The 15389-nt window shown below is 41.1% G+C and overlaps 1 protein-coding gene across 1 annotated transcript in view; it reads left to right on the plus strand.

The window, feature by feature from the left end:
- trpc7b (transient receptor potential cation channel, subfamily C, member 7b) overlaps positions 1–11367 on the plus strand; it is a 46661-nt gene extending 35294 nt beyond the window's left edge. Inside the window, 5 exon segments of the mRNA XM_029441572.1 lie at positions 3494–3689; positions 4029–4250; positions 7995–8075; positions 8836–8911; positions 9977–11367. Of these exon segments, the coding sequence (XP_029297432.1) occupies positions 3494–3689; positions 4029–4250; positions 7995–8075; positions 8836–8911; positions 9977–10116 (715 nt within the window). The 3' untranslated portion in view covers positions 10117–11367.
- Positions 11368–15389: the final 4022 nt, after the last annotated feature.

A 15389-nucleotide genomic window follows, 5' to 3' on the forward strand; every position in this document is an offset into this window, starting at 1 on the left:
AAGGATACATTTTAGATTTTTCATAATTGCGTTTCCTCCCAGGAAAGGCATCTCACACAGATGAGTCAAATAAGCAGAAAACAAGGTGAGCAAAACAAATGATGGTGCATCAGCATTATCCAGTAGGGAAGAAGACCCTCTGCTCTCAAATATACTTGAATAGTTCATTTGCATAAACAGATATCTCTGTTTTTATTTATTTTCCTATTTTCTCTTTTTTTTGCACTCTACTCAAACTGGGTTAGGGTTAGGGTTAGTAATGTAATGTAATGTTTGTAGCGTATATTAGGTCATGAGTGACTTAGATGGTGCAGTAAGGACGGGTCACTTCAAGTAAAGATGCCAACACACAAACGTCATTTTCAACACATTTTTAGAACTTTATATTAAACTACCGCTGGTCTGCCAAGGCGAACAGATGAACAGTGCCAGTGGCCAAAGACAAGTTGAGTGTATCATTTTAATTGTGTGTGTGTGCGTGCGTTTGTCCCTGCCAGTGTCTGGATTAATGGAACATTAACGTTGCCTGGAACCGAGCCCTTCAACATTATCTAGACTCACTTTTTTTGGGAAAATAAAAATGTAAATGGAGTGAGCATTACACATGGGGGGGGGGAGAGCTGGGAGACAGAATCATTTGATTAGAAAGATAATTGTGATATAACTTTATAGAGAGCAGATAAGTGTCCCTTTTTTTATACTCTTTCATTTTTCACGAGAAAACATATTTTACATCTTCTAAGCGATGCTTCAGATAAGTGACGAGGCGTTATTTAGAGAGAGAAGGCTTTTCAAGGCAAGGCAGCCGAAATCACCTCCCTCAGCTCTCCTGATCGCATGATAGGCTGCTGGATGTGTGTGATGTGAATAGTGAGTGAGGAGATGCTATTGTTGATATCAACCTAGACTCGCAGCAATGGTCTGTCTGACGCCTGCTGCACACATGCCGCATTCTTGTTCAGAAACAGTTTTTAATCATCTCAGTATAAAACGCTTATGGGCAGTTTGTCTCGGTGCCGGGAGATTTGAGTGTTATGTTGCTTCAATATACGCGGCTTCCCCCTGGACATTGATTGGTTGTTACAAGTGGAATTGCGTTGATGCTACATGTGTGTTACTTTTACACTAAATAGCCAAACAATGTATTAGCTCGTTTGTATGTTGTATCGTGACAGTAGCAGGAAATAAGAAATGTCAAGCTGGACTTTAGAGTTCGACCATATGGCTATTTCCTGGAGGCAGTGCAAACCCGGTTCATAGCAAAAAGAATTGTCTGTTCAGCTTTGGCCAGCACTAGTCCCGATGTGTGCAGAGCTGCTAACACCGGGGACGTTGGCTCCCCTGATAAATGTAGAACTTAATTTCCGGAAAAAAGCTTAGCCTGCAAACATTTCCCTAAAAAGTATTTAGTGAAAGAATTTCTAGAAGACAGCGCGTTTAATCAGATTTGACAGCGGCCACCAACTGTTCTGATTCAAGTGTTGCTCAATTCTGATTGTTGCTGAGAGAAGTATTTAACATCACATTTCTCAAACTGAGTCCCGCCCACTTCAAACAAATGAGAAAAACAGAAATGTGAAACAATGACAGCTGTATTTAACTTTGGTTGAAACTTGTGTGTTCATGTAGAACCCTTTGGTAGCGTAGTGTGTTTTTTGCACGTTTAATATTCAGCACATAGTACAAAGCTCTGTGCATAAGCTCACATATCCAAAGTATTGTCATGCAGGTTAGCAGTGATCCTAATATCATAAGGATGTCTTTCATTGTAGCAGGGGAGCGGATTAGAACAGTACATGTTTACATGGAGAATAAAAATAATGTATTCAGAGGTTACAAAACATAAACACATTGTATGTACTGACCATTAATCCTGCCATTTAGCTAAAGTTCAGAGATGCACAGGAAATATTGTCTGCAGGCAGATACCTCAAGGCCAGTCTGATATATGGAGTCAAGTGTTTCTACAGAGCAACAACAATGATGTTCTATGCTAAACGTTATGTGAAGAAAAGACAGCAAAGAGGTCTTCGATATCTACGTAATGACATAGTTCCATCTGTATATTTCTACCTTGTTAAAGCACTCAATGATGCATTTTTCAAGGAAATGTGTTGGATAAAGGCACAGCATATTCTCAGATGTTTTGCAGCTGAGTTAGAGAGAGAGAACACACAGACACGGGTCTCGTCTTGAAGGTTAAAGACTGTTTTGCTTTCTGCCTGAAAGGTCAAAGCTACCAAGAGGAATCTCTGTTAGTGTGTGAGAGGAGGTGAGTGTTTGCACCTAGTGTGTGTTTGTCTGTTTATGCATGTGAGGTTGTGTTTCTCTCTGTGCTTTCACCTAGCTCTCTGCTTGCCAGTGAAACTGTGCCTTTTTGAAAGAAGTTAAGTTGGAAGACACCTACAGCCTCAGACCAGGAGCCTATAGATCTTCTCTCCCCACAGTTTCCTTCCAACGCCAACCCCTCCAGCAATCCACCAAGGCGGCTTCTTCCTCCCTCATGAGCCACCCCGCTGTCATTTCAAGTCCATGCCTTCCACTCATGTAATATTTAACAGCAGACGTGTACCTGAATGTTAATGTTGACCAGTCTTGCAGCTTTATGCTGTTTCACCTTGGGTCAGTGTCAGAGAATGATCCCTCAGGCTGAGTGGAGGTTTGACCGTGGTCCTCAGGAAAAACACACAATATTTTTGTTTTTTTAAAGTAACAGAATTTGCAGAGTTTTAATTTTCATATGTACGGAGGAAAAGAAGAACTTTACGTATTTCAGCCACGACTGCCGTCTGGTGTCTCTATAATGAACACTGACACTCAAATTAAACTGAAGAAATAAATGTGATCACCATGAAAAATGTTCAATGCCCTGTGAATGAGTTTAATAAACCCTGGGCTGAAATGTTTCCTAACTTTTTAGATGCAGCCTCGACACACCTGGAAAAAACGCTACATTCACGTTCATGTGAATAAGTGAAGTGAAATTCAAACTTTTATTGTTTTCTCATTAACGGCAGCAACGTTTCAGGTCAACATAGGACGACGTTACAGACACAATGAACTGACTTTTATAAACCAAATAATCTCTTAAATGCGGAAGTCGAATCATTCCCTACCTTTTCGGTTTTTCAGAAGTCAAACATGTTTTTATGTCTGTGTATGTGCAGCGCATTTGTGTAATTGTGTGTGTGTGTGTGTGTGTGTGTGTGTGTGTGTGTGTGTGTGTGTGTGTGTGTGTGTGTGTGTGTGTGTGAGAGAGGGATAAATGGGATAATGTGTTCAAATTGGACATGACTCATCAGTTATTTCATCAGTGCCACCTCATAAACAGCATAACATTAAAATGCTTTTTGTCTTTTTGTATGTGCGTGTGTGCATGTGTTCTGAGTAATAGAGCAATTAGCTGCTAACACAGTGGGCTTTAATGTGCGTATTCACTGTCATGTTCTGTGTTATTACTGCCACATCTCTCTCTCTCTCTCTTACCTTGCAGGGTGGAGGAGAGTTTTAAGACGCTTTTCTGGTCGATTTTCGGGCTGTCTGAAGTGATCTCGGTTGTGCTGAAGTACGATCATAAATTCATAGAGAACATCGGCTACGTGCTGTACGGAGTGTATAATGTCACAATGGTGGTCGTCCTTCTCAACATGCTCATTGCTATGATCAACAACTCTTACCAGGAGATTGAGGTACATAAATAAAATGGTCAGTCAATACAGAAAGGGTATGATCTTGTCAACAAGTCGATAAGGATCTTTGTATGATCACCTCTGAGCCTGCAGGAGAATTAGAGAGTGAGTTGAAAATACCACAAGCCTTACAAAATAAATACGCTTGCAACAAAAAAACTCAGAATACAGAAAAGGGCGGAAGTCACGCTGGGAAGATGTCACAAGAAACTGAGTGTCCAAGAACTAGAAGTAATAAATAAGTAATTAGATTTTGTATCAAAGGTTTCTACAATCTGATGGGTTTCTGTAAGTCTTCACAAGCCCTGCTCATTTCCAACGCGCTCTCTGTCTCTGCAGGAGGATGCCGACGTGGAGTGGAAGTTTGCCCGAGCCAAGTTGTGGCTCTCTTACTTTGACGAGGGCCGCACCCTGCCCGCCCCCTTCAACATGGTTCCCAGCCCAAAGTCATTTTACTACCTGGTCCTTCGCATCAAGTCCTGCCTGATACACCTCTGCAAGGCCAACAGCCGTCGCCATAACAATGAGCTGGAGCTAGGCATACGCAACTTAAAGGCTAAGGTCAGTGTCTACTTTTTGATTTCTAATCTCATGACGAGTTGACGACACATTTTACAGACATTATCCTATGTGACAGGGAACAGTGGACATTATTTTTGACAAACCCAGATGCAGTAGCAACTAAATGATGGACTGCTTTTCTTCATGTCAGTATTATTATTCTTCTAATTGATTTGAATCAACTTTTCCCACATTTTAAGAAACTGTGGTGGGAGAATAATTACAAGCTAATTACTGACAACATGTAACTTGTTTTTCTTGGCTCCCATTCAGCATATTATTACAGTATCAACAGGAAAAATGTTTTATAAAGTGACAGTATACACAGAATAAGCAAGCTACAGTCTACAATGTCTAATAGTGTTTGGTATCTCAAGTTTACTCTCTGCTTTTGTGCATTTTTTCTTTTATTTAAAGAACATTTGGCTGCAATGGCTAACACATTGATTACCAGGAGTGTTATTTCCATCCAGATATTGCTCTTTTGCAGGCCCTTCCCAGTTTAATGATGCTGTGTTTTTACCCCATGAGGCTTTAGCTAAAGAAGTGTTGAAATTGGAAAAGGAGCAAAGGACAAGCTCACTATGTGCACTGGACTTGCCTGTATACAGTAAATAGGCCCTGGTCATTTGAAGCATGACTTTCAATTACTGGTTCTCTGCATGATATGTACAGTGTGCTCAGATGGCCTTGTGTTTAAGACCCAGGAAATACATGACATACTTTCATTATCACACGTTCACACTCTCAAGGATTGTCCATCTAAATAAAATCCCTGTAATCAAAAGAAAGTATTGCGTGAAGAAAATATCATAGGCCATTTAACACAGAATCAATCTTAGCGCTGGCCTTGTCAGCATTCATTTCCTCTGTCTGATTCCTCGGCTCAAATAGCTCGCCTCATCGCCTCGCTATTAGTCAGGCCATTGGATCTGCCTGCGTCTGCTCAAATGCAGGTTCTGGATGGGGACAAGATGCGTTACACCCCGCTTCCTCTGTGAGCTCCTGAAGTTCTGACAGTTTAACTGCAGAGCCAAGTAGGTGCAGCAAGCAATCGATACATAAGCTCTCAGTGCAGCGTCGAGAATGTCAAGTGAGATTTGGAGAAGGCAGCGTGGTCTTTCTAAATCAGTCATATTCTCCTCTCAGTCTTTTGGTCCATGTTTTTCATGTGGGATATCCACCGTTTGAGTACAGTGATGCACTAAAGTAAAGCTTGTCTTAGTTTCAAAGTAGCATATGTTCAGAAAGATAACCAAGTCGTGGTTTGTGAAATAGAAAGAGAGACTAACTGAGCCTTTGGTAATATATTTTTTAATTAACATTTGTGTGTGGGTGTGAAATAAATAAATAATAAGTTCACATGTCTGTTCAGTAAGTATTAGTGTGTGTGTGTGTGTGTGTGTGTGTGTGTGTGTGTGTGTGTGTGTGTGTGTCTGTGTGTGTGTCTGTGTGTGTGTGTGTGTCTGTGTGTGTCTGTGTGTGTGTGTGTGTGTGAGTGTGTCCACAGGTGATGATTAAAAACGTAGTCCCCATTCAACAGGGAAACCAGTACATGTGCCTGTGTGTGTTTGCTTGCATGCAATAGTTTATGCACAGGCCCTTTAGTGAATATGTTTTTCACTCTAGTTAGGTCACTTAATATCTTGCCAAAAGCAAATAAATGTAATTTCAGTTAAATGGAGGCAGCAGAGGCAAACAAAGCAGGTTATTGAGTGACAACATCACAGAGTGCACAACAAAGAGATTTAAGCTTTGTCAGTTGGGCTTTGGTAAATCTCTGCACAAAAGATGTGTTCCTCACAATGATATGAAGCTGAAACAGTACTTGCCATCTGGTGGTTCAATAAAACAGTGACTAGATAAAAATGTCAATTATCCCCACAGTATGGAGGTTTTTTACTATCACACTCACATAGCCCCTGCTTGCGCTTAGATGTGTTCTGCTTCTGCTCAAACTGCATGCTTGCACTAAGATATATTGTTACTTGCACAGATTTCCTGACCAGCTTAAGCCCTACTCCTCACACTCAGGCTGCTTTTGTGCCCACGTGAAACATCTGCTCTCGGAAAAGCTAATATCTTTCCGTGTGCAGCTGTCAACGAGCATGAGCTGACGTCGAAGGAAAAAGCGGCGCCGCTATGAACACTTGGCCGTCACAAACCAGTTATCCCTGTGGTAACTTTTCTGACACCTCCTGCTTAAAACCCAAAAAGTCAGAAGGATCGCGAGGCCCCGCTTTCACGGTCTGTATTCATACTGAAAATCAAGATCAATCGAGCTTTTGCCCTTCTGCTCCACGGGAGGTTTCTGTCCCGACATCCTCACCAGTGTACGGCAAAATAAAAAGGTTGGCTCCAGTGTAGCTATAAAAGTAAAATAAAAAGTATGGGCGCTGATATATGTATATTAACTGTCATTGTATTCCAAAAGGCGTTAAAAAAAAAGCCAGGGAAGTACATATAATAATACCTTGGAGGTGGAAGGGGATGAATGAACCTGGTTAAAAATTAACCGCCTGTCTGGGATGCTCTAAAAGTAAAGCAAACGCACCCACAATAAGGTAGGGATCGTTTCATTGGTTAACACCACACCTGGCTTTCTATTGGTTGGGGAATTTTTACAGGGTTATTGTACAAAGAATCCAAGAGCAGACGTTTCACATACGCACAAAAGCAGCCTGAGTGTGAGGAGAAGGGCTGAAGCCAGGTAGGAAATCTGTGCAAGCAACAATATATCCAAGTGCAAGCTTGCCGTTTGAGCAGAAGCAGAATAAATCTAAGCGCAAACGAAGACTTTTTGAGTGTGAGCACATGGTTTTTGGGGAAAGCATTACAAAATCTGAACATGAAATCAAGGAGGCATGCTCTCAAATTGAAAAACACGCTCTTGAATAAACATAGTAAAAAAGCTCCATAGTAGTTGCACTTGCAGAAGGTGTTCTCTGTTCTACAAAGTCATAAAAAATGACTGTACATTTTGTTCTTTCAGAGAGCACAAGATGCATTTCCCTGAAAAATGAAAAGAATCATTGCGAGCATAAATTAATGTGGTCTGTACCTTGACTGAAATCCTCAGTTTATAAATGACACCTATTACACATAATTGATTCTCTGTACATAGTATGGGATGGTAGAGATGTTGTAATATTTTTTCTGTTATGATGTTTTGCATTTTAAGATGAATCTGCTTTTAATTTAGTTCAGACACATTCATTATTTTTCACGTATAAGCAGTATGTTCATATATGTGTTCTCATAATTTTTAACAATTTAAGCTTAAACTGTTATTCTTAGTCAGTTATTCTTCAGAAAAAGCAAAAATGTGTTTGTTTCGTACAATTCATTCAAAAACTTTTATCTCATCAATTTATTGTGTTGAGATAGCTCGATGCCTCAGCAGCTTTACTGCATAAAGAGTAGCAGCTAGTTGTGTGTGTCCACACTTAAGTTAAAACTGATTTTGACACTGCAGCGCTGAAATAACACACAAGCTCCAAAGCAAGGTCATGGACGTGAAAGGCATCAAGAAATTAGTTAATAGAGATTTACTCTGTCAAGTGATTCTCTTTGAAGACATCTGTGAGCACCAGATACAAACACTGCCTTTCATTGTTGTTTTGTTTTGGCAGTGTGTTGCCTCCTCTAACACAATGCTTCAAATGCTTTCATTATACAAGATCACTCAACCCTGAAATGTGACGTTAACACTGGACTGTTGTCTGTATCTCACTGTTGTAACAGGATGAACACCTCAGGATTTATCCACGCCCGGGAGAAGAGTTCATCCTCAAAACATCTAGAAAACACCCGACCAGATACGAGGTAAGACGATGATCGAAGAATGGGTGGAGCAAACATTTTAACAAAGCAGAACCGGAGATTCTGGGAAATTAACTAGTAGAAGGGAAAAGAAGAATACAAAGGATAAGGGAAGACAGGAAGAGAGATGGAGAGAGAAAGACATAGTTAAGGAAGAGTGAGGGATATAGGGAGATAAGCTTGAGACAACAGAGAGGAAATTATTTTTCAAGCGTTTGGATGAAAGGGCATCACATGGAAAGAAGGCAGGGTTGAACAAGTGATTAAGAGTGAAGGAGAGGAGGGATGGCAGAAAGAGAGCAGCGGAGCAAGGCTGAAAATGCCTCTAATGAGCTGTTTGAGGGAGATGGACAGCAAGCACTCAGTAAATGAGCTCAAAGTATCACGCTGAGGAGGGAAGCGATGCTCTCCTCCTGAGTCTGCCCTTCACCTTCTCCCTGAGGGAAATCTAACTTCCTTCACTGGTCGACTGCGCTTTTGTCTCAACCCTTTATTCAACATCCCTCACACAAATGCACAAGATCTCGCACACGGCAAGCACTGAGATACCACTTTATTAGGCTTTTTTTTATGTGCTGTAGGTGTGGTGACAGGTATAGACTTATATCCTATATGCAGAGATCGACTGCTTGAGCCTCGGACATCCCTATTGGCTACAGATCAATACTCTACATGATTTTGTGTGCATGTACATAGGCGTATTGTCACATCAACTCATCATCTTCTATCTATTCAATCTTCTCCTTTCCTCCCCTCCGCATAGAATATCATGAAGCGCCTGATTAAGCGGTATGTGCTAAAGGCTCAAGTGGACAGAGAGAATGATGAAGTCAATGAAGGTAAGAATTCCCTCATTCTTAAGGCCCATCCTTATTGTGTCGTTATTTGCTTGGGACATGTGTGTGCATGAGTAGTAAGGGACAAGAGGTGGGAATAAAGTACATGAAATGAGGTCATGCTGTACATCAGGGGTGGCCAACCAGTCAGAGGTTAAGAGCCAAAAATGTTACTATGTTACAGCAAAGAGCCACATCATACACACAGTCACAGATGCGCACCCCCCCCCCCCCCTCTCTCCTTCTCTCTTTTGTTCTCAGCCTTTCTCTGTGCTCCCTCACTCTCTTCCTCCTCTCTCTCTCACACAGACAACAATTAAAATCTAACACACACACACACACACACACACACACACACACACACACACACACACACACACACACACACAGTCAAAGACCCTCCCTCCCAAAGACACACACACCCTCACACAGACAGACACACATAGCTCTGCTCAGACAGATTTATTGTAACCGGTGGCTTGTCCGCTTGCTTTTAGCAGAGAGGGAAAATGCGCTAATTCTCCCTTTTTGAAGAAGTGTCTTAAACAGTTTCAGTTTGTTAACAAACGTAAATACACTTGCACTAGGTCAGGCAGCATTTTTATATGAATATGAACTCTCCCACTCTACTAAAAACGTCCTATATTCATCTGCATTTTTTCCCTGCAATTTTAGGATCGAACTCAGATGGTCAGATAGTTTACTCAACGATAGGTTTTTCCCCCCTCAAAGGTGATTGGTTCACTGCATCGCAGGCATTTTTGTGATTGACTCTTGGGCCACATCAAAATTAGATGCGCTGTCATGCTCTCATACTGACACCACACATACACACACTCACAAATAAAATTCGATATGAACTGAAGAGCCGCATGAAACTGGGCAAAGAGCCGCGGGTTGGCCACCGCTGCTGTACATGTTTATCATTGTATTGTATGGACTGTATGGCTGCATATATATATCACACGTGTCAACTATAGCACAGTTTTGTAGCATTGTAGACCTGCGTGCATGTCTGTATTTGCTCCCATGTTTTGATTGTTGTGTCCGTGCGTGACTGTGTTATAGGTGAGCTGAAGGAGATCAAACAAGACATTTCCAGCCTCCGTTATGAGCTTCTGGAGGAGAAGTCCGACGCCGCCGGAGAGCTGGCTCTGCTCATCCAACAACTCGGCGACAAGTTTGGCAAGAACACCATGAGACACTGACGGGACTCGCGAGAAGGAAAGAGAGGGAAGGAGTGAGGGAGGAAGATGTGAAAGCGGGTGATATCATGAGGAGGTGTTCGCAGAGAGCAAGGTCAGGGAAGGTATGACTGGAGGAAGAGTGAGAAGAAAAGGGAGAGGGGAAGCAGGATGTTTATGAGAAAGACATGGAGGAGAGTGGAGGAAAAGCATGAGAGAAGCAAACTGGCTAAGTTAAAGCAACTGTTCTGTATATGCAATGACCAATTAGGCAGGAATGTGAAAAGAAGATAGCTGAGGCTGCAAGTGAGTATGAAGTCAAAGGGTCAAAGGTGAAGTAAACTCGGTCGAAGGGGGGTTATTTTGACAGTTAAATTCTAATTAAAAACAGCATCTTCAGGGAGTGAGAGAGGAGAGGAAGGCTGAGGATCGCAGGCTGGGTGGGAGAAAGAGGGAGACGAATGAGGAAGAGAACACAAGCACTGTGATATATGAAGAAGCACCACAGGGCAGAAGACTGAGGCACCGCAGCGATGAGGGCACACACATCCACTGCCCAGAGATATCAGCTACATCACCAACTCGGAGGAGAGGAAGGGATGAGACACATAGAGAGAGAGAGAGAGAGAGAGAGAGAGAGAGAGAGAGAGAGAGAGAGAGGAGAGAGAGAGAGAGAGAGAGAGAGAGAGAGAGAGAGAGAGAGAGAGAGAGAGAGAGAGAGAGGGAAGGCTGGAGGGTGAGAGGGGACAAGAAAGATATCTGGGGAGAAAAGAAACTGCCACTGTTGTTCACACCAGAAAGGCTGGCTTTGCTTCGACGTCTTCACTTTGTCAGGACAAGCATAATGACGCCTGTCGAGATACTGTACACCGCTTTATACAGCAGGCTATCTAATTAATGCATTCCCATTCACAATGCACAACTTTTGATCAGGAGTCAGATGATTCAGGAAAAAGCGGTGAAACAATGTAGCATTTATGCACTCATTTGAAAGTCATTAAAGCTCCCTCCAAAAATGCAGTCAGTGACCTTTTTATCTCCTCATAACGCATAGCGTGTGTTGTGCAGACATTTGATATTGCAGCTCCATGTGAACTGTCTCCAAGATATGTTTTGTTGGTAAAAAAAATTACTTTATAGAGTTACAAAAAAATGGAATAGGTGGCGATAACATTACTCCAGACAGCATGTCTTTTACCTCACTGCATCATGTAGAATGCAATGTACTAAGTAAGCACTAAATGTTTGTTTTAAATGTTCTCGTTTTGAAACACTAAAGCTGCTGTCCTGGCCTGGGCTCCCTTGGAAAAGGGATTTTCTCAACTCAATGGGATTTACCTGGGTAAATAAAGGTTTAATAATAATAATAATAATTATAATAATAACAAAAGTACATGCTGCCAGAAAGCATGCAAGTATGGGTAATTCATGAATAGCAAATACAGACAGGATATTCTGTACAAATAGGGAAGTTACTCATGATAGCTTTCCTACTTTATTTAAAGTCAAGTACTCATGCATATTTGAACAACTCTAAGACAATACAAAATGTTAAATAGGACCTAGAAAACTGTTGAGGGATGTTTTCTATTGTGTCTTTGCAGCACAAAGTGTCTCTATTTAAAAAAATAGTAACCAAAAAGCAACATGACCTTGAGGAGTTGTGTTTACAGCTGTAAAATGCGGGAGGTCAGTGCTTAGGAGGCGCAGATAAAAGCAGAAAAACTCTGTCGGATCGCTTTAGGGCAACCAGGCGTTTTTGAGATGAGAAAATGTGACAGATATAGAGATATGGGATTTAATACTTCTGCAACAGCAGTGCAATCATTTGGCTATAAAACGCTGGGATTGTGCTGCAGGAGCTGTGTGGAGTAATTTTATGGGCTTGTTTTTCTTTCGGAGACTTATTCCACATGCCGCTGCACGAGCTATGTGTTAATCACCAGGGATCTGATTGACATGGGGATGAGTAGTTGAGTAATGTTGCTTTCATTAACATTAGATATAGAGAACATATGTTCCCACTAATAATAATGCACAGTTTGGTACACTGCTGATTCTGCCCATTAGAATTGAGATCTTTATTATTTATTGTGAATTGGAAAACACAGGGGGTGCTAAAGATAATGTTGACCTGTGGGATCAGTCATTAGTATCTGTAACAGCGGTCTGTTTTTGGATCCCAGAATTCTGAACACAGTCAGGATCCAGCAACTTGAAGGGGAATCTCTCAAAATATTCATAGTCATTTCTAAAAGGAAGTTTCTTACTCGATGGTTTGCCATTTTGTTCCCCACTCCTTCTGACACACAGCAACATCCAATTTCCCACACAACATATGTCTGCATATATTTGTTATTTAAACTAGGGCTGTCAAGCGATTCAATTACAAGAATGCGATTGATTAATCTCGATTAATCACATATATCAATATTTGGCCTGCAGTCCATTGCAATCCATCTCGCGATTGAGTTGGTTAATCTGTCAGAGGTAGATTTAATAATTCTGCTTCTGAACGCCTGATCGAGTGCTTTGACGAGGCTGGTCGCTCACCTTGGTGCTAGCTAGCTCCGACCTAGCTGCTAAGTGCTTTTCTCTGAGATGATATGTCTGTATGTAGGCTAGAAGTACTGCGATGATACGAAAATTATTTTCTGCAGGAATTGCACAGAACGGTGCTCCTATCTACAGTTCCATCTGGGCGTTTTTTTATGTAAACGTTCCATTCACTGGGCCAAGTAACGTTTTCTCATCCGCTTCATCAAGTTGACGAGGCTGCTGTGGCCGCGCCGCGTCGGTGACGTAAAGAGCCAAGGGGCATCTAAGAGCGTGATTAATCTGCGTTAATTTTTCTGTGATTAATTCATCGAAATTAACTCATTAATTCGACAGCCCTAATTTAAACACATCATGAATTCAACAGTTTTAGTATTTTACATTAAATCAACAGTTTGATTTGGTTCCTCTGAGGATTCAGATAATAGAATACACTTACACTCTCAAAAACCAGTTGGATGAAATATTATCAAGCTAAAACCCCACGATGTTATTCTACTATTGTTTGAATGTTGTCAAATGTCATTATCCCCATAGGTTAGGATCAGCAGGGGTCACACTGCACATACTAACACATTTAGAAGGCTGTCTTTATATATAATTAGTTTTGGTGCGAAAAATAAATCAGACCTTGCTCATCCTCTGATCATTAACCATTCCAGTAAAACTTCTACTTGCAGGACTGTGAGATGAGTTAATGCCATAACAGATGTATCTATATTTGAATGCTTACAGGTAGTTTTTAAAGCTTCTAAGGTTAAAAGCCTAAGCTCACTAGTAGGTGCAGTAACGCCAGCACACTTCTTAGCACCATTAAAGTTGAGCGATTATTTTTAATCCAAAGGTTTTAATCCTAATTGAAAGAGATATGAGGTGTTCAACCTATAGTGACCGTATATTGTTTCAGGTACACAAATGTTGTTTAGAGTCAAGTATTCATCTAACTATGTAGTTGTGTCTTTATTTATTTGTACTGTATGGTTATGTGAGCGAAAGAGCAGCTAACAAATTTCCGTGAGCAGAACCAGGCTAGGAATGAAAAGACTTCCACAGAAGGTTTTATGATTCCTACCGCTTTAAAAACAAAATGACCCGAAATACTGTATTTTTCACGCAAGAAATATTGATTAAAGCAAAATCTTGTACTGTATATTGTCATATTTTTGATCCTTGAATTAAAGACAGTACGCTCTAAACTGGTTGTTTGGATCACTCTGTATGTTTGTGCTGATAGGTGGAGATGATGATATTTAATGAGCCTAAATATTCAGTGTTTGTCCCAATCAGTAGTCCTCAGTCGATGACAGGCCAAACATGTGGCTGCAGTGTTGCATTACGGCGACGATATGCACACGCACACATGCAGACACAATTCAGACCGAATGCTCTTGAAACAAATATTTTAGCAGACTAAAACTGCACCCAATGTACTCTTTATCACTGTGCAATGATACACATCCATAGTACAACGAATCCTACTGCACTCATATACTCACATACAAAAAGGACCTATTTTATATTTATAGTGTATTACAGTTTTTAGAGTGGTTACAGGCTTATCTCAGTCCTCGCTGTTTTAAAGCCATACACACATATAGCTCTTTTATTTAAATACCCTAAAACCAAGAAAACACTTCATTCATCCCTGAAAATTCTTAAACAAAAACCAGCATCCAGAACCTGGTGTATGTCAAGCATATTCCTATTACCCAATTTCACATATAATGCCTCAGTGGGACTCACAGTTGCACCACAGCAGCTGTTCGCATCGCTGTGCCACAAAATCCAAAGATCCAGACTTCACTCTGTTCGTTCCTGGCTCCCAGTAATAACCAAAACTTAAACTTAAATGTTCCTTTAAAGGTAAAGGTCCTATTTTATACAAAAACTTCAAACGGGCACTGTTATAAAAGTATAAAGTATAATTCTGCCCTTGGTACCTATACTGTAAATAAACTGCAGCACATTTCTGTATCAGTGAAAACTCAGCAGTTAGGATATGAGCAGCTACCCTAGGCTAGCAGGTGGTCCAGTTAAACATAACAAACCCAAACATGCAAACCTCCTCATCTGATAAGGAACTCTACTTCAGGAGTAATTCCTTAAACAGACGGTGCTCTGTTCCTCTCTACCGTGAAAGAGCTTACTGCAGGCTCAACAAAGTCCTAAAAGCCAAAGAACCCCTCTGTGACGGGGAAACTGTCAGTCCTGTAAGCGTGTGTGTGTATGTGTGCAGCTGAGTCATGCACCTGTGTGCGTTGACCTCGCCAACACACTTGACGTGTCAGAGACATCCTGAGAGCTGCCCTCTAAAGCAGCACTGTAAACATTACGTTCCAACATATGTGCAGATGTTTATCAAACCTCACTTACTCCATACCATTAATCCACCACTCTCTCTGCATCGTTTCAGGCTGTCACTGAAAGACTTCCTTTTATTGTTGAGTCTGTCATTGCACGGAAGGCCAACACACCCTGTACAGTTCTCCTTACAACTTACCTTACATGGTCATCTTTTAGGTTAGAAATCACAAGGGTGCACACATTTTGGGTGTCTTTTTTTTTATTATATTGAAACAACACTGGTTAGTGCATTGATTAAAGCTGTTTTCCACTTGTGTTGCATTTTTAGTGTTAAACCCACATTTCCTACATTGACGGCCCTTGTTACAGCTGCAGGTAGGTCTTAGTGTTGTGTACTGTAAGCATGAACCTTTAAACTGTTCAAACCTCGGACCTTT

Source organism: Cottoperca gobio, chromosome 10 (genome assembly GCF_900634415.1).
Source record: "Cottoperca gobio chromosome 10, fCotGob3.1, whole genome shotgun sequence".
In the NCBI taxonomy this organism is placed as follows: Eukaryota; Metazoa; Chordata; class Actinopteri; order Perciformes; family Bovichtidae; genus Cottoperca; species Cottoperca gobio.